The sequence below is a fragment of the Enhydra lutris genome, unplaced genomic scaffold (genome assembly GCF_002288905.1).
Source record: "Enhydra lutris kenyoni isolate GAN:26980312 unplaced genomic scaffold, ASM228890v2 scaffoldscaffold21, whole genome shotgun sequence".
Classification (NCBI taxonomy): Eukaryota; Metazoa; Chordata; class Mammalia; order Carnivora; family Mustelidae; genus Enhydra; species Enhydra lutris.
Window position 1 is genome coordinate 28,866,875 of NW_019154105.1, and position 22,048 is coordinate 28,888,922.

Here is a 22,048-nt window from a genome sequence, read left to right on the forward strand (position 1 = left end):
GTCCTTTTTTTTTTTTTTTTTTTTTTAATGGACATGGAGCATGGATAATAGCAAGTCCCAGAAAACCAGGCCTCCCCCTCTAATAGCTGGCTGGCCTCCAGCCACCGACCAATCCAAATTTACCTGTCGTGTCTCACTGTCACAGGAACACGCTCTTTTACTTTAGGTGATGGACGGCTCTCTGAATGAGAGGTTCCTAATAGTTTCAAGTCCCTTAAGTGTCCAAAGAAGACTTTAATCCTGGTAAGAATGCAAGGAATCTTTCATGTCTAGAGTACATTTTGGGAGCCTGATACAATAATTCTTTCACAGGTCTTTTGGGGTAAAATTACGGCAAAATGTAAACTATTAATCAACAAATATAATCAATCAATAAAATGTAAACTATTAATAAACCATGAATCAATAGGAACAATGATACTATGCTTGTCCCCCAAAATTCGGTAAAATACACGGAATACCAAAACACTATAGACCCCATCAGCTTGGGTAACTGCGTAAAAGTTATTTACTTGTGAATGAGATCATTTAAAGGCTTGATACAGATCTCAAATCTCTTTCACCCAAGGGCCAGATATGTTTCAGAATCCAGAATATTTCAGAGTTTAAAAAATACAATTTAGCACCCAGTAATAAAATACATTTTTATAGCAAAATATCTGGATAATTACATTAAATAAATTGTTTTACATCTGTTTAGGACATTGAATTTGTGCCTAATTTATGAACAATTTTTCAGTTTCAGAGCTCTTGGGATTTTGGAATTGTGGATAAGAGACTGCGGACTCATGACATAAACACTCAAGACTTCCTTCTACTTTTACGTATGGGTACTTGACATCTGGGAGATTGACTTTTCCCCTCGGTCCTCTTGGCTTATTCTTTTTACCTTTAGATTCTGACCCTTTATTTACATTCAGGGAATGAATGTCAGCTGCTATGGGGATAACAGATGACAGGACATGACTGACTTTTCCATATAAGAAAAGGCCATTACAATATTCTGGGAAAGGGTGGGCTTTGGGATTTTCCTTCTAAGCTCTGGTACCAATTACTGTTGGGCTCAGTCATATGTATAGAAGTAATGACAGTTTTTTGTACACATGATTTATTAAACAGTTTATCTTAAAAAATCATTAAAGAGAGCAGAAAGCAACCTCCAACAGCCATGTGGGATTTTGAAAGTTCTAAAAATCAGTCTCTATGAAAGACTATTTGTGGTAATATCAGACAGTTAGAAAAAAAATGTCAGACCAGGACAAAGAGGCAGGAGGAGAAGATGAAGCCCTGAGGATAAGAGATAAGAGGATAAGAAATGAATAGTCATAAGACCTTGATACAGACATAGAACATCAGCATGGAGATTTCGGGAAGGAGATTCTGGGTGGTTAGTGGCTGACAATTTTCAGATGAATAGATACTGAATTTTAAAAGAACTCAACAAAAATAGATGATCTTGTAACATCTGGGCTTAGTTGGTAAACTAGTCTCTCTGTTCTAACCAAAGCCAACACACATGATTTGCAACAGCAGCTAGCTTGCTATCGACATTCCTGTCCTAAAAAGTGTTTAAAAACAAAGTTTTCTAAGAACCTCATGGAATTCTGAGAATCACCTGTATTAGTCTCAATGCATAATATCTCATTTTTAAAGATTACAACTCTGGAGACCTAGTAGGGTAATGTAAAGACTATGAACCCTCAAAATGGTCTCTTGAAGATTGTTTTCAAATTGATTGTCTCATTTTGATCAGGCTATTTTAAGTTTCAGAATACAGGAAATTGCCAAGTGGCTACAGTAGGCTGATTGTGTCTACCCTACCAATGGCCTATGTTTCCCAGTGGACATCTGCACAGAGACAGACCTCATAAAAAGTCTTCTCTTGCCTGAAAGCTGAGAGAGAAACATATTCCTGTCGAACCCTGGCACCCATCTGCCCCCTCCCCATGAAGACCCTGCCTCAAGGAACACCAAAATGAGCAGAGAGGTCTGCCTTACATGGGCAGTCAGATGACCAAAGGCATCTTCCTGGAGGAAATAAAAAGCTATTAATAATCACCACATTTTCAACAGTACAGTTATTACTCTATTTTAGGTACATTGTCATTTAAAAGGCTCTTTGGAGTTTTTCCTCTAGAAATTAACCATTTATAACATTTTTATTTCCATGTGGAAATCTCTTCTGCGTTCCAATGGATCTAAAAACTAGTTTTTGTTCATGAGAGAAAATTCAGATTGGAGTCTGCTCACTGAAAGCGTTTCCCTAGAATCTGAGATCTCTCAATAAAATAAATATATCTCAAATGAATCCCTTAAGAATGTCTGCACGCCTAAGACAATTAAAATGCTTCTACAAAATCCAAAAAGTTTCATAAAAGCATTTGATTCGGAATGGAATATTTCACCTCCCTAAACTCAGTTCAGGCCCAACTGCAACCTCTCAAATGTATCTACAAACATACAAGAAAGGTCATCACATTGGCTTTTCTGGGCACAGAAGAATCTTCGGGTCCCTTAGGGAAAAAGCCACCTGGTTCTTGCTTGATAGAGGTGCCTCTTCAAAGTCCCTCTTCCAGATTTGAAGGGAGACTTGTCACCCCAAGGAGGATACCCTGCTTTTTTTTTTTTTTTTTTTTTTTTTTTTAGCCCTCTGAGGTCCCCGCCATCCCTGAGGTCTTAGTTTCACAGAAGTCTGAGTCCAAGGGAGTTTCATGTACAGAGAAGCTTCCCCGCTTGACAGCACAGGACGGTGCTGACATCATCGCCAAGGCAGCAGACGGGCCAGACGTGGCTCTCTTCTCTGACTTGGCAGCGGAGTGGTCAGCACACTGGGATGGCGCGCGGCCCAGCGTTCCGGCCCCTCTCCACTTCTTGAGAGCTTCAGTCCTCTCTTCTGGAGTCAGTCTGTCCAAGTGCTGAGCCCTCCGAACTGGAGACGGAAACAGGGATCCCTGAAGAACTCGGTATGTAAACCTAGGTTCCAAAAAGCATCACAGAATTAGAGTCACCGCAAACGCAGCATGGGACACAGCAAGTACTCACCAGCTGGGAAAAGTGGAAGTTTTCTAGGGCTACTGGGACACGTCACTGCACGCTTGTCCCTTTCGGTCCCTGTGGGCAGCGCGGACGCTGGACAGCACCGCCATCCACCCTGTGGGTCTCCCACTCCTCTAGGCCATTAGATGGGGTCCTCCATGGGGCTTCCCGACACAATCCCATCTCTTTCCCTGGTAGCCGCTGAGGTGGCTGAAGGGATCCATGTCACAGACCTAATCTCCTCCGCCTTTGGCTGTCCAGCCACAGGGCTGTCCTTCTCTCTAGAGCATATTCCCAAAGCCAATCTCTTCGTTTTCACAACTTTTGAAATCTACATAGGCAGAGAATTTCTCAAATCTAATTTCTGGGTTTAATAGGCTTTCCCTCAATCTTTTTTTTTTTTTTTTTTTTAACTCTAAGCAGCAAGAAGAGACGGGGCCAGACTTTCAGCACTAAATATCCAAGGTCATAGTTTCCAAAGTCTGCTTTCCACATAACGGGAAAACCCACTTTGGCTAAGTTTTCTGCCACTATAGTGTCCAAATCCCCCTTCCCTCAAATTTTCAGCAACAGCCTGTTTAAGGCCATGTATGGATTTTCTAAGAAGATAAGGTTTTCTCCACCTGTGCTGCTTCTCACTTCCTCTTGAATCTCCACCAGCAGGAACATCGATATCCGTGATCATTCTAGAATTTTTCCATCATGTACCTTTACACCCTTCCAGTCCCTGCCCATTACCCAGTTTTAAAGCCACCTTCACATTTTCCAGCATTTGTTAGAACATTGTGGGTGACAATCTTTCTCCCAGTGGCCCAGACAGTAATATTTCAAGCTAAGCGAGCCAGATCGTCTCTCGGTTGGAACCGTTCAACTCTGTTGCTGTAGTGAAACTCAGCCAGAGATAATACATGAATGAGTGTGTCTATAGCCCAATAGAACTTTATTACTCTTAAAAACGGGCAGTAGGCCAGAGGTGGCCTGTGAGTCAGTTCATCAACTCTGTTCGAGAATAATCTAAAATCACCATTTTGACTCTCATATCCAGTTTTAGAAGGTAGAACAACTATGTGGCACAGTGTTTCCAGCTAAAAAGATAAATGTTACGAGAGCTACAGATGAAAAAAACCATGCATACCTCTTAGCCATCTCCATCCCATACAACACTAGAAATTCAAGTTAAACTAAAATGGGAAAGATAGACAGAGGAGGGACGTTTTCAGTGCTGCCAGGCTGTACAGAGACCACAACTTGTCTCTCAGTACACATCCTCCCGTTTCTCTTTTTAGAAACCCTCAGATTTTCGCCACTCTGACTCGACATACCGAGGTCCCAGTTAATGGGATATGGCAATGACATGCAGCTTCTGGGTCATGCCATTACAAAGAAAAAGAAAAAAAATCCACACAGGAGGAAATCTGCTCGCGTTCCGTTTTCTCTCCTCCTCCCTCCTGCAGGCAGGGATGCGGGGGAGCTGGGTGAGTCATTCATCTCCAATCATGCCAACGAGGGCAGCACCCGTGGGAGTTGGCGGAACAAAAAGTCAGAGGAAAGGATCCTCAGATAACCCCGTGGGTGAAGCCTGTGCTATCTCTGGGGAATGGCAACCCGATGAGAATTTTCCATGAGCAAGAAATCTCTCTTCTGGGCTGCCTTAACTCTGCTGAAAGAGTTAAAACCCATGTCCTCACGAGGATGCAGACTGACTTCGCTGGTGAATGGGATGGTCTGCCATCTGTTCCTAGCAGTCACCGAAGCCCCCCAAGCCTCTGACCTCACTGCCTCTCTCGTGGATAAAACCCCGTACCTGGGCAGAAGGGCGACGCAGGTTGTGAGGACACAAACCAGGTAGAACACGGGGTCCAGCATGTGCTCCTGCATAACCCAGTAGGGGTTGGACGGCGGATTGCATGTGACGCACAGGGCTCCGAAAACCAAGGCAAAGGAAAAATAAGACAAGAGGCTGCCCGCAAAGACCAGCATGTGGATCCAGGTCTGCAAGACAGGAGAGGCGGGGAAATGAACACTCTCATCCACAGGGCTCTGCGTCCCCACCGAGTCTGCTCTGCTGAAGAGACCACGAGTCTGAGCGATGAGTGAATGGTGTCACAACCCTCAGTGAGCAAAACACAAAACAGCGAGGAGATTCGAGCACCTTCCGTCGAGAGTTCACACCTCTGTTTCGATTTTGTAAAACAAAGTCCAACACCAAAAGGTTTACTTTTGATGATGATTCTATTTTATATTGTTCAATGCACCATGAGCTGTTTGGATTCTTTTTTTTTTTTTTTTTTAATACTATCACTGATTGCCCTGTATCTTCATTTAGGTAGTATTCCAATCCTCAAATGTTACCCATTCACGTGGCTGGTAGCCATTACTGTTGTTCACCGATATTCTAATTTCCTCCCACTGTAAACATCTGGAAGGATCGCATTTCCTCGCCCCCTTGAAATTAAGCATGGCCATGCACCCTGCTTTGACCAGTGAAATATGAGTGGAAGGGACATTAAAAAAAGTTCACGTTATGGGGTGCTTGGGCGGCTGAGTGGGTTAAAGCCTCTGCCTTCAGCTCAGGTCATGGTCCCAGGGTCCTGGGATCGAGCCCCGCATCGGGCTCTCTGCTTGGTAGGGAGCCTGCTTCCTCCTCTCTCTCTGCCTGCCTCTCTGCTTACTTGTGATCTTTGTCTGTCAAATAAATAAATAAAATCTTTAAAAAAAAAAAAAAGAGTTCACGTTAGACATGCAGAGGAGCTGGTGCACAATTTTTCATGCTGTCTCCTTTCTTTCCATGATGACCAAGGAGCTCCTCCTTGGGGATAATTCCAGACGGTAGAGCTACAAGACACTGCCTAGGGCACTGAGCTGCCCCCTCAGAGGACAATTGCCCTGGGGCTCTGTGGAACCTTGGCCAACTTTATACGAGCAAGAAACAAATCTTCGTGTATTACACCTTAACCTAGTTACCTTCGTTATCTACGTACAGCTTGGAATTTTTCTTAACATTTTTCTGAAACTGGCTTCCTATTTGAGTAACTTCATTGAGAAGGAAAAGCAGATCACTACCTTAAATGTGGTATCCCCATTACCTGTCATCAGAGTGCTGAGTCTAGAGTCTGATCTGTGTGACAGAGGGAAACGGACATAATCCGAGGTACGAGGGAGAATCACGTTCACACGACACAGTAGTCAGTGCTCTTTAGTGGAGGGAAAGTACCACCTAAAATCGTAATGTATTCCCTAGGAGAGTATGTTATGCTTTTGGGGGGAAGCACTGCCTTTATCATTTTCTAAGGCTAGAATTTTCAAACGAGATCCGATGTTCTCCTTTTCCCTCTTCACTTGCGAAGTACTTCCCCTCGGTAGGTCTCTTCACAAGTGACACCAAAAACACTGCTCATTTTTTTTTTTTGATAAAATGTACAAACTGCCCAGAAAATGTGGGCTAACTCCTGATAATCATCATGCCTCTAAAACGAGGATCTGTTATTTTTTCTTTCTTCCTCAAATGTCTTTCCTTCTCATTGAACCCTACTGCCTGATTTTTTTTTTTTTCCCTTAAAATGGATTTTTGGCAAGGAAGATAGCAACTTGCTGGAGCTGAGCATTTCCATAAACTGATACAGTCACAATCAGGAGGCTCCGGGTGCGAGAAGACAGGGAGGTGGGAGGCACAGATGAGATGAGGAGCCGGAGCATGAGGGAAGCCGCCTCACATCCTCAGAGTGGCTGACTCTTCCTGACAAGGGACGTTCAGAGGCTGTGAGCATTAGCCTCCCTGGGCATGAGAAAAAGGGCTTAATGATGCGACCTTGACATAACAGACACTGTTCTCCTGGACACCTGGCTCTCATGCTCCTGCTTCCTAGTGAGGCTCCCCGGTACCGTGCACGACATCGCCACCACTGCCCTCCTCTAACCAAAGCCCGGCCCTGAAGCTAAGGAGACAGAATTCTGTCCCCAGGGACGAAACTTGGGGCACAACGAGGCAAGGGCAGAAAGAAAAGGACTTCAACCAAATCTGAGCAGAGCAGGGCAAGCCTGGCCACTACTTTGTTCCCCGGATGTCTGGAACCACTCTGGTTCCTCAGGATGGTTTGATTTGATGATGGTTCTTCAAAATATTTTAAATAACTTTCCTATTTGCTCAGGTTGCTGTTGCTCATAACCAGTGAATCTAAACCGACACATTTTATGTGCTAGACCCTTTGGAACACTACTAAATGTCAGAACCCATGACACTTCCTTAGGTAGTGACCCAAAGTGCCTATGAAACTGTTTAAAATTAAATCAAATAGATGTTTAAACAATGCCAAATAATTTAGTTCTAGAGTTCCCTTTACTCTCCCTAGCTGGTATTTCCAGATTTTTAACCTTTTACTGCACTTTAAGCTGGTACACTTTGATTACAGCAGGTTATAAGCAAGGCAAGTAGTGCCAAAAATATTCTTTAGAAACTATGACGCTTTAGAAATTATTATAATTTTATAATATAACTGCACCTAACATTTAAACTATAACCTCATTCAGCTATTTCTGTTTGAACTGCATTCACCACCAGGACGGTAAATATACCCCAAAGACTGGTTAGTCATTTAATCATTTGTTTATCTATTCAAATATTTTTGAGTACCTACTGTGTGTCAGTCCGGTCCTAGATTCTGGAATATTGTGATTAACAAATATGAACCCTGCCCATCACAGAGATTATAGTCTAATGCAGAAAACATGAGTCAGATACTCACATAACTGATGAATAATAATAAATTATTATCAGGGCTATATAGAAAAACAAGAGGATGTTATGAAAAAATTAGGTTAGGGAAGGGCTCTTGGAGCCATTCTTGCTGAGACCAAAAAGTATAAGTAAGCTGGGTCAAGTGCAAAGAACCAAGGGAAGAGGAAGAATACGTCCCTCAGAAGATATGATAAATGCTAAGGGTCTGATGTGTCCACGAGCTCACTGTATCTGAATCGCTCAAGGAAGGACAGTGGGGCTCCAGCCCATGAAAAAGTGGAAATGTGACTGGAGAGAAAAGTAGAGGCATCACTGCATGAAGTCTTGAAGGCCAATTTAGGGCTTTTTCATTTTACCCCAAGTACAATGAGAAATCACTGAAGGGTCTTACCCAAAGGACAGCAACAAGGTAAGATTTATGTTTCAAAAGGATGATTCTGGTTGTTTTGTAGAGGATGGCTGGAGGAGTCTAGAGTAGAGGTGGGCGGGAGGTCTAGGGCTGTTGCAATGGTCCCGGAAGTGGCTATAGCAAAGGCAATGGGTATAGCAAAGGCAATGGCAATGGAAATGAGTGATGGACATAAATAATCACAGAAGTGGTTCATTCTCCAGAGATGGGTGGAATGTTCTTCATCTGCAAAGGAAGGTTTACAACAAAGCTTTCACTATCTGAATCCTACACATTAGCTTTGCTGCAGAGAGCTACCAAACAATCATTTTGATTAAAAGAATTAACTATCATTAAGTTAGCATCAAGGTAAAAAAAAAAAAAAAAGACCTAGATTTAAATGAGTGGTAAAAACTCTGGAGGGAAGAAAACATAGTTTCTTTTTGTAACATGAGACATTTTATTATGATAAAACCATCACTGACTCATATCAGTATACAAGGATCATGGCACAATGTCTCTCTTTAGTTGAGTTGAAAGACATCAGCATGATCTCGAAGAATGTTGGTCATTGAAAGGTAATTGTTTCTCCAGCTTGACTCATGCCTCCCTGAACCATCCACCAAGGATACCACCAAGGAGCCGGGTATTTTCCACTTTCCCTGGCTATACATCAATCTCAACATAATGGCACTCAACAGTTAGCAAGAGAGCCGCCATGAATCACTCTTCATATTTGGCGTCATTACTCCTCTCATTACCATGTGTCTTCTAGGCATTTAGGGTTTAGCACAGTCACTGCTAATAGAAGGCATTTCCCCAAGCACTTTCAGGCTATTTCAGAGGCAGGAAAACCACTCACCAAGCTCTTGCTCTCAATCACCAGGTGGAGGATAATGATGAACAGAGCAGCTGTGTTCAGGGGGTTTCCAAATGCAAAGATGTCAATGTCTGAGCCCTGGTAGGTCTACGAAGAGAGGACAACGGGCGGAGATCTTGGAGAGCTGTCACACTCAGTGGTTTGAGTATCATCCCTTTACTTTATAGCTCAACTGAGGATGGGGTCCCTTCTTCAGTGTTGCTAATAAGGGGTCACTTAGGATACACTTGAACATTTCTGAAAGAGAGACCGACTCTTGGGCCATCCCATGTTTGAACTTTTCAGTTGGAACGCCTCTTTATCCTGAGCCATAATCCATCTTCCTGGAAACTTTTACTTACACTTCTGGCTCTTTGAGGTAGAGAAAAATATCAAATATTTCCCATTTAATAGAGCTGCAAAACCCTGACGTGGCTATTCCGACTATCCTGAGGGCCGCTGGGTGGCTCAGCTGGTTGAGCGTCTCTTTTTTCTCAGCTCAAGTCGTGATCTTGGGGTCCTAGTATCGAGCCCTGAGTTGGGCTCCGTGCTCAGCACAGCCTGCGTGGGATTCTCTCTCCCTCTCCCTCTGCTTGTGCATGTGCTCATTCTCTCTCACTCTCTCAAAAAAAGGGCTATCTTAAGTGTATATCTCTGCTAAGTAAATATCCCCTCCTCTCCTATGTGTATGTCCTCAAGTCCTTAAAGTTTTCTTCCAAGGACACAGTTTTCTACTCGCTCTCTTCTGCTTACCTTCAGATTGCCTTATCTGCATTTCTCTTGAAATGCAGTATGCCCAGAATACTCTAGTGAGCAAATTCAAGTCATTTTATTTAAATAAAGAACTAAAGAACAGAGGTTATTAACTTAGAAATTATCAGTTTTTCACCCATCATGATCAAACCAGTGTTTTCTTCTGGGTAAGGGGTATATGGGTGGGCAGTTAGATTATGCTGCTTTGTGTCTGGTTTTTGCCTGAATTTTAAAATTCATTTTTAATACGTTTTGTTTAGTCAAATTTCGTCTATTTTTCACCTATAAAACAGGTTTTTTTAGTTTTAGAGAGACTATTTATAAGAACTTATATTTAATACTACAAAGATCATCCTAGTGGATTTAGCCCAGCACTCCCTAATAACTGATTTCATATTCTGACTTGGCCTCTCTGATTTTGACTCTTCTCATTACATGCCTGGACTCTCAATTTTATCCAGGTCCTTTACAAAAACTATCAAGCAGCCCAGGGCTAAAAAGGAGACTCATGAGGAGTCAGCTATGTACTTCTCTCCAAATTTAATCCATGATCTAACATATTTGGGGGAGGACATTATAATTTAGTAGGTTAATGATCCATTTGACTATATGAACAAGATACCCTAAAATATATCCATTCTATATGCTGATACCAGCAACAAAGAAGCATCACCGATTCATTAATAACACACATTTTGAGTGAATAAGGACTCACGTAGTAAGGCACAAAAAAGCAGACCAGGCTTTGATAAAAGGCATCCAGCAAGGTGATCCAGAAGGTAAGGGGTAAATATGCCTAAAAATGAAAAGAGACATTGTGGAAGGATTAACAAGAGTCAAAGCAAAGTCAAGGAACAACAGAAGCCAATAATTATTTTTGCTTCTCTGAGAAGATTATATTCCTTTATTCTCTCACTCACAAAATAGGTGGGATTTGTAAACAGTGGTAGAAGAATATGGTATGATGTTGAATAATAGGTTAAAAAAAAAAAAAAAAAAAGTCCATGGAGGACTTCTCTTCAACTCATGTCACTTTTATCACTGGATCAACCTTAAATCTACTTGAAATAGGGATAGTAGTACTGAGTTTCCATTTCCTATTGATCAGAAAGTACGGTTTAAAAAACTACTCCAAACCCATCCACTTCTGTCTCCCATTCTCCTTCACCAACAACTCTCTTTATGAATGACCGCATAACCACCTGACTTCTTTGCTTCTTCTCCTATGCCTAATCCAGTCTTCTACAGCAGTCAGAAGGTTCTTAAAGGTTATAAATCAGGTTGTGCCATCTCCCTAATTAATCAAACTGACCCTCTCCAATGCCTCCAATGATGTCCCACTGCATTCCAACACAATTTAAGTTCCTTCCCACGGCTAGTAAGGTCTTGGAGGATCTGCCTGCTGGAGTCCCTGCTCTCCAGGGTCCTACCCTCCCATTTTTACCCTCATCCACTATGATCCTACCACAGGCACCTTCAGTTCTTCACACTTGCCAGACCCGTTCTTTCCCCGGGGCTTCCCCTGTGCTCTCTCTCTGCCTGGATTCTTTGCCCTGGACCTCCCATGTGACCCACTCTTTATTCACATGCCAGCTTCATCTCATCCCAGACCGGTCTAAGAGTGATGCCCATCCCTCTACTTACTACCATGGCATCTGTAGAAATCTCTCATCCCCATCGGAAATGGTTTTATTTGTTTATCTAATGATTTTCCAGTTCTTTTAACAGAATGCACACTTCATAGAGTGGGGGTTTGATTTTTTTTATTCAAGTGATTAAAACAGTACCTGGTACATAACAAGTACTCAATACATATTTGTTGGATTAATTAACTATTCCTATGTAACTTTTCACATGCTGAACTGCTTCTAACCAAAAGCATATAGAAGAAAAGAGAAAAGTTCAAGTAGAGACATTAATCAAGTGATGGAAAACAGGTTTTCTTTATTCTTTTGGTAATCAGTAAATATTTATTGAATGAATGCATATTTTAGAATAATGTTTGTTACTTGGGTTGTATTTGTTAACGTCAATTTCAAAAACAGTTATTGGTACACTTTCTTTTGTGTTCCTTAAGTCTTATATTACTGCTTTCCTCTGAGTTCACATCTTAAGACAAGGGAGAAGGGAAGGATGGAGGAAAGATTTAGGTACCAGATGGGAGCATTTCCACTCTTGATAAAAATGGCTCACAGTTTTTAGCAACTGCTATTAAAACTACTGTTCAAATAAAGACTTAGTATACATAGTAATTCCTGAGATCCTTTTGGAGATTCCAACTGCCATAAGAAGTCAAACTCTCTCTCTCTTCACAGATGACGTGATACTTTATGTGGAAAACCCAACAGACTCCACCCCTAAACTACTAGAACTCACACAGCAATTCAGCAAGGTGGCAGGATACAGAATCAATGCACAGAAATCAGCTGCTTTTCCATATACTAACGATATAAGTGTAGAAAGAGAAATTAAGGAATCAGTTCCATTCACAATAGTAACAAAAACCGTAAGATACCTAAGAATAAACCTAACTAAAGAGGTAAAGGCTCTGTACTCTAGAAACTACAGAACACTTATGAAAAAAATTGAGGAACACACAAAAAGATGGAAAAACATTTTATGCATGGAGTGGAAGAATAAACAGTTAAAATGTCTATCCTCCCCAGAGCAATTTACACTTTCAATGCCATCCCTATTAAAATACCATTGGCGTTTTTCAAAGAGCTGGAACAAAGAAATCCTAAATTTATATAGAACCAGAAAAGACCCCGAATCACCAAGGGAAGGATGAAAAAGAAAAACAAAGCAGGGGGCATCATGTTGCCTGATTTCAAGCTATATTACAAAGCTGTGATCACCAAGACAGCATGGTATTGGCACAAAAACAGAATAGAGACTCCAGAAATGGACCCTCAACTCTATGGTCAACTAATATTGGACAAAGCAGGAAAAAATGTCCAATGGAAAAAAGACAGTCTCTTCAATAAGTGGTGCTGGGAAACTTGGACAGATACATAGAGAATGAAACTGGACCATTCCCCTGCACCATAAACAAAGATAAACTCAAAATGGATGAAAGACCTCAACGTGAGACAGGAATCCATCAACATCCTATGACTTCTTCGCTGACACTGGAAAACAGGTTTTCAAACAAAAGCCACCTCTGCCTGAATGTTGACATGTGTGCACAAGGATTCTGAGGTTGCTTTCAGACCCAGGAGGAATAACAGAGGGCTATGGTTTACTAGTGATATTTGCCATGGACAAAAATGGCAACACATGTATTATAACCTTAAGCTAGTCTTCTATTTTCGTAACATGTTCTCAGTCTTATTTCCTTCCAAATGTGCAATGGGATGACATTTCCTTGGAAATAGCCAATTGCCTTCTAAATAACAAAGTTTTATAAATACACAAATTCTCCACATATGTTTTTCTATTCTTCAATAGACTGCACTTAGAATTTTAAAATCTATTCCTTAAAAAAAAAACAAAAACTCTTCATCCTCTGGAAAATCAAAGCAATGAGGATTTGTTGATTCTAATATTGTTACTGTTACTGTTCCTTTCCCCTCTATTTTCTTTTACTATTTCCTCCTTAAAAATGATGGGACATTTTATCTTTCTTCATCCAAAGGTTCATAAAAATCTACGCAGAAGAATGATCCAATGACAGAAGACAATGCGGAAGAATCAAAGGGGCAATCAAAATGCCACTGGACAGGAGAGAACAACGTGGGGATAAGCTAAAATTTAACTTCATGCTTCTGGAGGAATGGTAGTTGCTCAAAAAACCTACAGCAAAAATGGCAAAAGCGCAATTAATCTCCAGTCATGTGAGTAAGGGGACTCTGGAAGCAAAGGAGAGGAAAAGATAAATGAGAGTGGAGAGATGAGCTCATGGGATCTCATGGAATCTGAAAGGGAAAATGTGGACACAAAGTCCAAGCCAGGAAAGGCAACTGTGGGTGAGGAGAGATGGCTAAAAGGTGATTGCTTCTCGGGAGGGAGGCCTCTGCTGCAACCTTCTCCTTAGGGGAGAGGTTCTGTAACCCTGGAGAATATATTTCATGACCCTGAAGGCAGGAAATGGCACAAGCATAAAACAGAATTTGTTTGAAGGCCAAGTTCAAAGAAAGGACAACTCTTCTGGAAGGTAAACTCAATGAAACCCATGACCTTTTATCAATAGCCACATGCTGGGAATCCACCCGCTACTATCATGTATTACGAAACTGGCTGGCTCGGTAGAACAGTGTATGCAAAGGATTGATAACAGGACTCAACAAAAGGAAACAGTGACCTCAAGTCTTCCAAGGGTAAGAACCAATCATGGTCTGTACAAATGGGTTTTTAAAAACAAGCTCTAAAAACTTTGAAGGGCCCCCCTCACCTCTCTATCCCCAACAGACTTGGAATTTAATTTAGGTCAGGGGTACAAGACAACCTTCATTAATATTAATACCATTCCTTCATCCTGGCCTTGAACTTTAAGTCAGACTGGATTCCTCTAGAAAAACCCTATTTAGCTCCTTGATCTGAATGGACTGGATGATATTAAAGGATCATGAGAATTTCTTCTTCCCTGAAAGTTGGACGTGTGACTTCTCTGTGTTGGCTGTGGCAGGTAGCCTGCAGACATTAAGTTACTCCCCAGCCTGGAAAGGAAGTTCAAGTCAGAATAAAGTTAGACTGATAAAAATAAACACATTTTGAGTTTGGGATTTCCTCAAATTTCTGGTTAATTTGGGGGAAGGAGTAAAAATAACAATATTGAGAGCTTAATATGGCTGGAACTTTTATCTTACTTGATCCTCCCACCATCTCCTTAAAGAAATAAAAGTACAGGGAAGTTAAATCATTTACCAAGGTCACACACGGCAGGCCGAGAATTTAAACTCAGGCTAAACCCGTTATTTCTAACTGATCTGGGTCAGTGTCTTTACAACAGTGAGTGCAGCAGAACACACTATGGCAGGTCTGATTTTTGCCTGCCCTGTATTTCTCCCCAATCCTTCTCCTTCTTCCCAGTGCTATCCATGGGATTGAGCTCTGTCCTCAGGAACAATAAATGTCCCAGGCCTGGTCAATGACAAAATGATCTTTTTCATCAAGCCAATTTGAGCTGGTTTCTGTCACTTGCTGCTGAAAGGGCCCTGACTAACGGAGTCCTCCTCTCGAGACTAGAGCATCTGATTACAATTTGGGGATACCTCAGCTTTGCTCACTTACAGGTGTCTACAGGGTCCTGGCCTTCCTTAGTCCCTGTGATCCTGACCATGCACTTGGGAGAGCACTTTGAATTTCAGGCCATGGCATAGTGGAGGCAGGAGGAGACTGAGGGACTGAACACAGGGCCAGTGCTCTTTCCGCAACCCCGCGTAATGGTGGAGAGCGTGGGCTAGAGATCCAGAGCTCCCCCACACCGCCCACGAACTCTGTGACACGGGCTCATTCCTGAAGGCTCCTTTCTGTGCCTGCCTGTCCTCATCTACTAGGTGGATAACGATAGCACTTACTAGCAGGGTCGTTCTGAGGATTAGATTTATGTATATCAAGCACTTAGAAGAGTGCCTGGCATATAGGAGACATTACATAAATGTTCATAAGTGCTCTATTAATTATTATTAATTCTGTAGGAGATAAATTAGAAAGAAAAGAGTTGTGAGACAGCCAGCCAAGTAATCAGCCATCACAATACTCTAGGTAGGAGAAAATGAGAAAACGGGGACAGATATCAGTGATCTATCAGAGGTAGACTGATAGTGTGAAGATCAATTAAGCAGAGGCAGGGCCTTGCTTTGGCTTCAGGGCGAGGAAGCCACGCAGATCACGCCACTGTGCTGCAGGAAGAGTAGAACCTGGAGAATTTAATTTTGGCTTTAGAACCAGACTAAGCAGGATTCATATCCTGCCTCTGCGGTTTTTTCTTTTTTAGCTGTGAAATTTTTGGAAAAATTACGAGCCCCTTTGAAATTCTGATTCTTGGGCACCCGGGTGGCTCAGTGGGTTAAGCCTCTGCCTTCAGCTCAGGTCATGATCTCAGGGTCCTGGGATCGAGTCCCACATCGGGCTCTCTGCTCAGCAGGGAGCCTGCTTCCCTCTCTCTCTCTCTCTGCCTGCTTCTCTACTTGTGATCTCTCTCTCTCAAAAAAAAAAAAAAAAAAGAAATTCTGATTCTTTGTCTTAGAATGGGTACAATACCAAGTTCTCCCTCAAAAAGTTTTGTGGAGATAAATGAGGCAGGGAAGATTTAGTAGCTCGCACAAGAGATGGCACAGTAAGGTTTAGCAAATCCTAGACATTATGAATTGTAGGGTTGAAACGCCCGATTTCTTCAGGTAAGTACCTAAGACCTTTCAGAGTCGTACCTATGTTCACCTCAGAGGCAAGTAACTTCATATCTGCCCTGTTGGCAGAGGTGTTCCAAAACAGCCACAGTAACTTTAAGCAGCCCCGCACGTACCACACTATTTGAACTGGGCTCACTGGAACGTGCTCCGGCTTGGACAGCGAATGCGTTTCGGTCCAAGCACTTCTGCCTCGGTACCTACCTCTGATTTCTGGCCACTCTTGTAAAGTTCCGGCAGCTGTAGGAGGGTCTCTGCAGACACATCTTTCTCCAAGACACCATAAATGACAGGAGGAGCAGAAGTGAAAAGGAGGTTGAACAAGATCAAAACCCAGTAGTCAGTCATGGAGGTTCCTGAAAATCCACAAAAGAACTGGAACCAGAAAAGGAGGTTCACATAGGCCTAGGGACACAAGAGGGAACATTTGCATCTTAGAAACAAACAGCCACACGTGTGTCACGAGCACACAAGCCACCTGCTGCCACTGTCAGCTGTGTGATCCCGGCTTCTCTCTCTCCCTTAGCAAAATGGAAGACCACAACTTACCTTGCCGTCTTTTGAGGATACGTGTTTTATTAAAGGAAAACATGACATACATATACACACATATGTACACACATGCACGCAAGCCCCTTCCTGTGGAGTGCGGGCCCGGTTCTCACCCTCTTAACTCGGGAATTACTGTGGCCCCATTTCACAGATGAGGAAACTGAGGCACAGACGGGCTAAAGAACTTGCCCTAAGTCATCTGGTTCATCAGTAACAGTTGTGAGACAGCTAGTTACACACTAACAGAGCCAGTATTCAAACCGAGGCACGGAGCGCCAGTATTCAAACCGCTTCTGCATGGAGCGATCCTAGACCCGTGCCTGGTACGTAGCAGGCACACAACAGATTTTCATCCTCCTGCTTTCTAGGTTCAAGATTACTTTTGAGTGGTGCCAGCAGGGTAGCCAACCATCCCACTGAGCTTGGGGGTGAGGAGCTTCCCAGGACATGGGCTCTCCCAGCTAATACTGGGACAGTCCCAGGCAAACCAGCACGAGGGTCGCCCTAGAGGCTAGAAACCTACATCCTCCAGGGTTTCCTCCAGTGTTTTGCCTCATATGAACGGGGTCCGTGACTGCTAAAGCTCTGTGCCCTCAAGCAAGGCAGGCCCCAGGAAAGGCCCCTGGACTTAAGTTTGGGAGTCGTATTCAGGGCCTGAAGACACTTCCTACTGCTTTTTTTCACTTTAGGCCATTTTCCTAACCTCTCTGAATTTTGAGTTCCTTGTCTGAAAATGAAAATTATACCACCTCCGAGCTTACTATCAGGATCCAGTTAGAAGGTGCTCACGACCTGTAAAGTGCCTTACAAATAGGAAGATGGTACTGTTGGCATTCCAGACGCAGAGGCGTACTTCAGGATAACAGCTACAATCCTCAGGACGGGGTTTCTTAAATCTAGGGACTATGGACACACCCCGTGCCCCGCTCCTGGAAACGTATCAATTTGGGGTACATGTGTTTTGCGGAATGAATTCATAGTCTTCATCAGTATCTCAAAAGTCTTCTAAGACCTGAGAACCACAGTCTCAGAAAGACAAGTTACCTGAATGGCTTCTGGTACTGGCCTTTTCCTCCATAGTTTACAAAACATTTACTATTTTGCTAGGTAAATAAGAGGCAGAAGTGAGTCAGGAGAGTATCAGTGTGAACGGCCACCGACGGTGTCACAGCAGGAGACCCAGAGTCCCTGATCCCTGGTCATGGAGTATCTCCTGATACACACTGGCCCACTCTCCAAGGGTACATGACACCCCTCATCCTAATACGAGTGTTCCTTACTCTTTGGGTTTAATCTGGGCTTAAAAGGAAAGGGGTGGGGGTGGGATACACCACAAGAGGAACAGGTAGAAAAAGGCAAAAGCATTTAAAAAAAAAAAAAATTGGGAAAGAGAATCCTCCCTAAAAGTCAGTGACCACTACCAAGTCCTGGAATTTAAAAAAAAAAGCTCATTGTGCTGCAGGACAAAAAAAGCAAAATGTTCTCCTCTCCGAGACACACACACACACGCGTGCAGATCTAAATGACACATTTTGGAATACATGTAGAATGACCTATTAAGAAGTTATTTTTTTTCCTAAAGGTGGTATTTCGAGAGAGTGATATAAATTGATGTTCACTATTAACACACTACCTATGGACCTAAATCTAAGAAATTTGGTCTAAAAAATCATGACATATTTACATAATCACTTGCTAGAAGGAAATTTAGTTAAACAATCTAAGGTCAACATGACCTCGTAAAAGAGGAGACTGAAACTTAAATGGCATGCCAAAGATCAGACGCTAGGACTTCTCATCGAATTCTGCCCCTTGAGGAATGACACAAAATTAAGTTCTCTGGCCACCAAATAACTCCCAAGCGCAAATACATTTTACAGGCTTGCTAGAGAATTCCTCATTTGTGAGTGTCAGCCAGCTACGGGCTAAGGCGTGAGCCTGGGTTTTCAGCGGCATCCGTGTCTTCAATATACAACACAGACACCAGTCTGGGGACAGCAGATAGTTTTGGATAGCTCCTGGAAAATGGAAGCAAACCTTTTCATTCTCTACTGACAGAGAGCATTAAACATTTCATAATTCTGCTTGTCACCACCTCTCCATGGAAGGTCAAAACCCGGGTCTTACATGAACCAGACAGGACTTAATGGGATGGAGAAGCACAGGGAACAGGAAATGCCAGCAGAGGGACAAGCCCAGCAATTTGCTGTCATCGGCTGAACCAGCATAAGCACATTCCCAGCAGGAGCGCTCTTGCTGCTCCCGGAACATCAGTAAGCCAGGTGGCCTCACCCAGGGCACGTCCTCTCCATCCCTTCTGCAAGCAGGATACGAAAGTGAGGAGGGGGAAGGGACAAATTTTCTGGGGCTACGTACCACATTCTTGTAGAAAAAATAGAGAATCATATTGGAGAGTCGCGTGTAACACCAGTGCCCGTGGACCAGGAGGAGCTTGCCCAGATGCTTAAACTGAGCGATGGCAAAGTCGCTGGCCATCACCGCCTGCAGGGGCAACGGGGAGAGGACACGTTCACGATCAGACACATTCACACAGAAGCAGCTCTGCAGCCTGACCACCAGCGGGCTCCCACCGGCCAAACTGTTGTTTAAACCAGCACAAAACAGAGCAACCCCAAACAGAAACTCATGAACACAGAGTGGTAGTCAGCTTTCCAGCATGGCCCCAGGAAACAACAGCTCTCTTTGGCCACCACTGGTGACAGAATTTCAGCACATGCACTTTCCTGGAAAGCGGCTCTCTTAGCGAGAACGCCGCAGGTTACCCTCAGCATCCACTTCTCCTTGGGGAGAAGAACGTTGAAAGTATTGTAGTCATGACTTTATGTAACTGTAGAATGTACCAGGGAAAGAGGTAATTGAATTTCTTAAGTTTTGCAGAAATGTCCTAATTTACAATTCTCTGAAAACCCTAAGCCTCACGTCCTGTCTTCCTCCAATGGCATGTGCTCCGTACATGAAAAGCAGTTTTTGGACAAGCTTTTATCTGACTTTTGTGCCTAAAAAACTATCCAGTATACACACGACACATGACAAACCACACACACACACACACACACACAAATAGGACACTCCCCTCTCCCTCATTCTCAAATATCATCTTCTTCCCTCCCTCTTTAGGTCTTTAGGTCTTTATTCAAATCCTTAGTAGCTTTCTTCAGTGTCTAAAGTCACACAGTTACATCAGGGCTAAATATATATTATTATGATCTAGAGGAGCTATATATTTTAAACTGAAGGAGCACACACTCCAAATTACCCAGGAAAACACCCCAATACCCACAAAGTAAATAATAGACACACTTCCTGCCTCCCACTCCTGATCTAGCCACGGCCGGCCTCACTTTACCACCGAGATTTCCCTGTGGGAATGCTGCCCTTGGATAGGCAGGTCAAGTTCATGGTACTTGAGCGCATGAAATCCACTCACCTGCATGCCTTCTTGACCTGAGATCCCAATCCCGATGTCTGCCACTTGAATCATGCTGACATCATTGGCACCATCGCCTTCAGGAGGCCAAAGAAAAGGCAAGAAACATAGGAAGGGTAAAGAACAGAGGCAAACTTTGCAAAGCAACAGTGACCACTCAGGCAAACAAATCCTTCAACATTTATCCCAAGTCTGCAAGTTACCTGGAAGCTCATGAAACGGACATTGCACACATCCCACTGGCACCAGGAAGAATTCTAAACTTAATAACGCCTGAAAATCCTTCACGCGAAGGCACCTATCTGATCTCCCCCATTTCGGTGCCGTTCGCTCTACTTTCAATTTTCCAGATACCTCTGCTCCTTCGGGCCACCGCGCCTGTGGTTTCCGCAGCCTCGGACACCAGCCTCATGGGGCTGAACTTCCCTTGCCCTTGCCCTCAGCTCAGATGTCACTTCCTCTGGGAAATCTTTCTCATAGTCCCATTATATTAGATGCCTCTTCCTGAGATCCCTGTGCCATATCATATGCACCATATGATATTATGGTTGTTATATATTTCTCGGTCTCCCCAACACAATGGAAGCTTTTTAAGGGGAAGTATTACATTCCTGTTAGTAATGAACACTTATTCCCAATAGCCACCAACCATTCACCTGTTTTCAGTGCCCTGATTTTCCCTGGGAACTTTGAGGCCATGTGGTTTGTTAGGATGAACCCAAAGCCCCAGATTTAAGGTGGCAACTAACCCAGTTAGCACCATCTGTTCCCTGGCTCAGAGATGGGTACAAGACTCAACTGATGTAACTGACATGTCCAGGGGTTCTAGTCCCGGGAACATCTGGATCTAGGGGCTTGAACAATTCATTCATTTATATGTCTATTCAAGAAGCCAAACAAAATTCCTTATTCTGATACTTTACTCCAGCAACGTGAAAAGAGCTGCTATCTTTTCACTCAGGTTGCTAATAGGGTAGGATGTAAACCTAGGAATTTGGGGGGCTGTATCAGCATGCTGAAGGGAGATGGTACCTGAGACTAAAAACAATCCAGGTGAAAGCAGAGACTGTAAGAGATGGCTGAGCCCTCATCTTGCCATTTTCCAAACTCTAGAGTAGCTCAGAGCTTACTGTTAGACTGGTTCTCTCCTCCACGTATACTCATTTACTGTCTAAAATCAAGATCTTAAGTATCACCCAGATTTATAATTCCCAAATTTATATCTCCTCCACGTATACTCATTTACTGTCTAAAATCAAGATCTTAAGTATCACCCAGATTTATAATTCCCAAATTTGTATCTCCAGTCAGCCCCCCATTGCTACATTCCAGACTTTGTATCCAGCTGCCTGACACATCCCTGCTTAGATTTCTAATGGACTTTTTCATACTTAACATGCCTAAGACCCAGCTCCTGATTCCCCTGGCTCCATCTTTCAGAGACAAAACCTTACTTCCCTTAACTCCTTCTATTATATAACATTCAAATTCATCAGCAAACGTCACCAGCTCTTTCCATGACCTGACCATGTTTCCCCACCTCTTCTGCTCCCATCTGGGCTCAAGTCACTGCCAGCTCTTGCCTCAATTATTCCAGTAGCCTCCTCTCAACTGGTCTCCTTACTTATGTCCTTGCACTTGATCCTTACTCTTCAACACAGCAGCCCTGTGATCCTCTGAAAAGTAAAGCAGATCATGTTTCTTCGCTGTTCAGAGTCCTCCAAAGACTCCTTATCTCATCAGATAAAAGCCAAACACTGGGGCATCTGGGTGGCTCAGTTGGTTGAGCATCCATCTCCTGATCTGGGCTCAGGTCATGATCTTGGGGCTTGAGAGTCTGAGCCCCAGGTCAGGCTCCGTGCTGGGTGTGGAGCCTGCTTAGGATTCTCCCTCTCCCTCTGCCCCACTCCCCTTAAAAAAGAAAGGC

General features: G+C 43.2%; 1 protein-coding gene across 1 annotated transcript in view; it reads right to left on the minus strand.

Annotated features, from left to right (window-relative positions):
* Positions 1-1,097: 1,097 nt before the first annotated feature.
* The window catches only part of LOC111148903 (ATPase phospholipid transporting 10D (putative)), a 104,599-nt gene continuing 83,648 nt past the window's right edge, over positions 1,098-22,048 (minus strand). Inside the window, exons 17-23 of the mRNA XM_022505679.1 lie at positions 20,122-20,198; positions 19,050-19,175; positions 16,326-16,526; positions 10,487-10,567; positions 9,022-9,126; positions 4,841-5,028; positions 1,098-2,973 (exon numbers count right to left, since the gene is read on the minus strand). Coding sequence (XP_022361387.1) covers positions 2,643-2,973; positions 4,841-5,028; positions 9,022-9,126; positions 10,487-10,567; positions 16,326-16,526; positions 19,050-19,175; positions 20,122-20,198 — 1,109 coding nt within the window. The 3' untranslated portion in view covers positions 1,098-2,642. The remainder of the gene's footprint in view (positions 2,974-4,840; positions 5,029-9,021; positions 9,127-10,486; positions 10,568-16,325; positions 16,527-19,049; positions 19,176-20,121; positions 20,199-22,048) is intronic.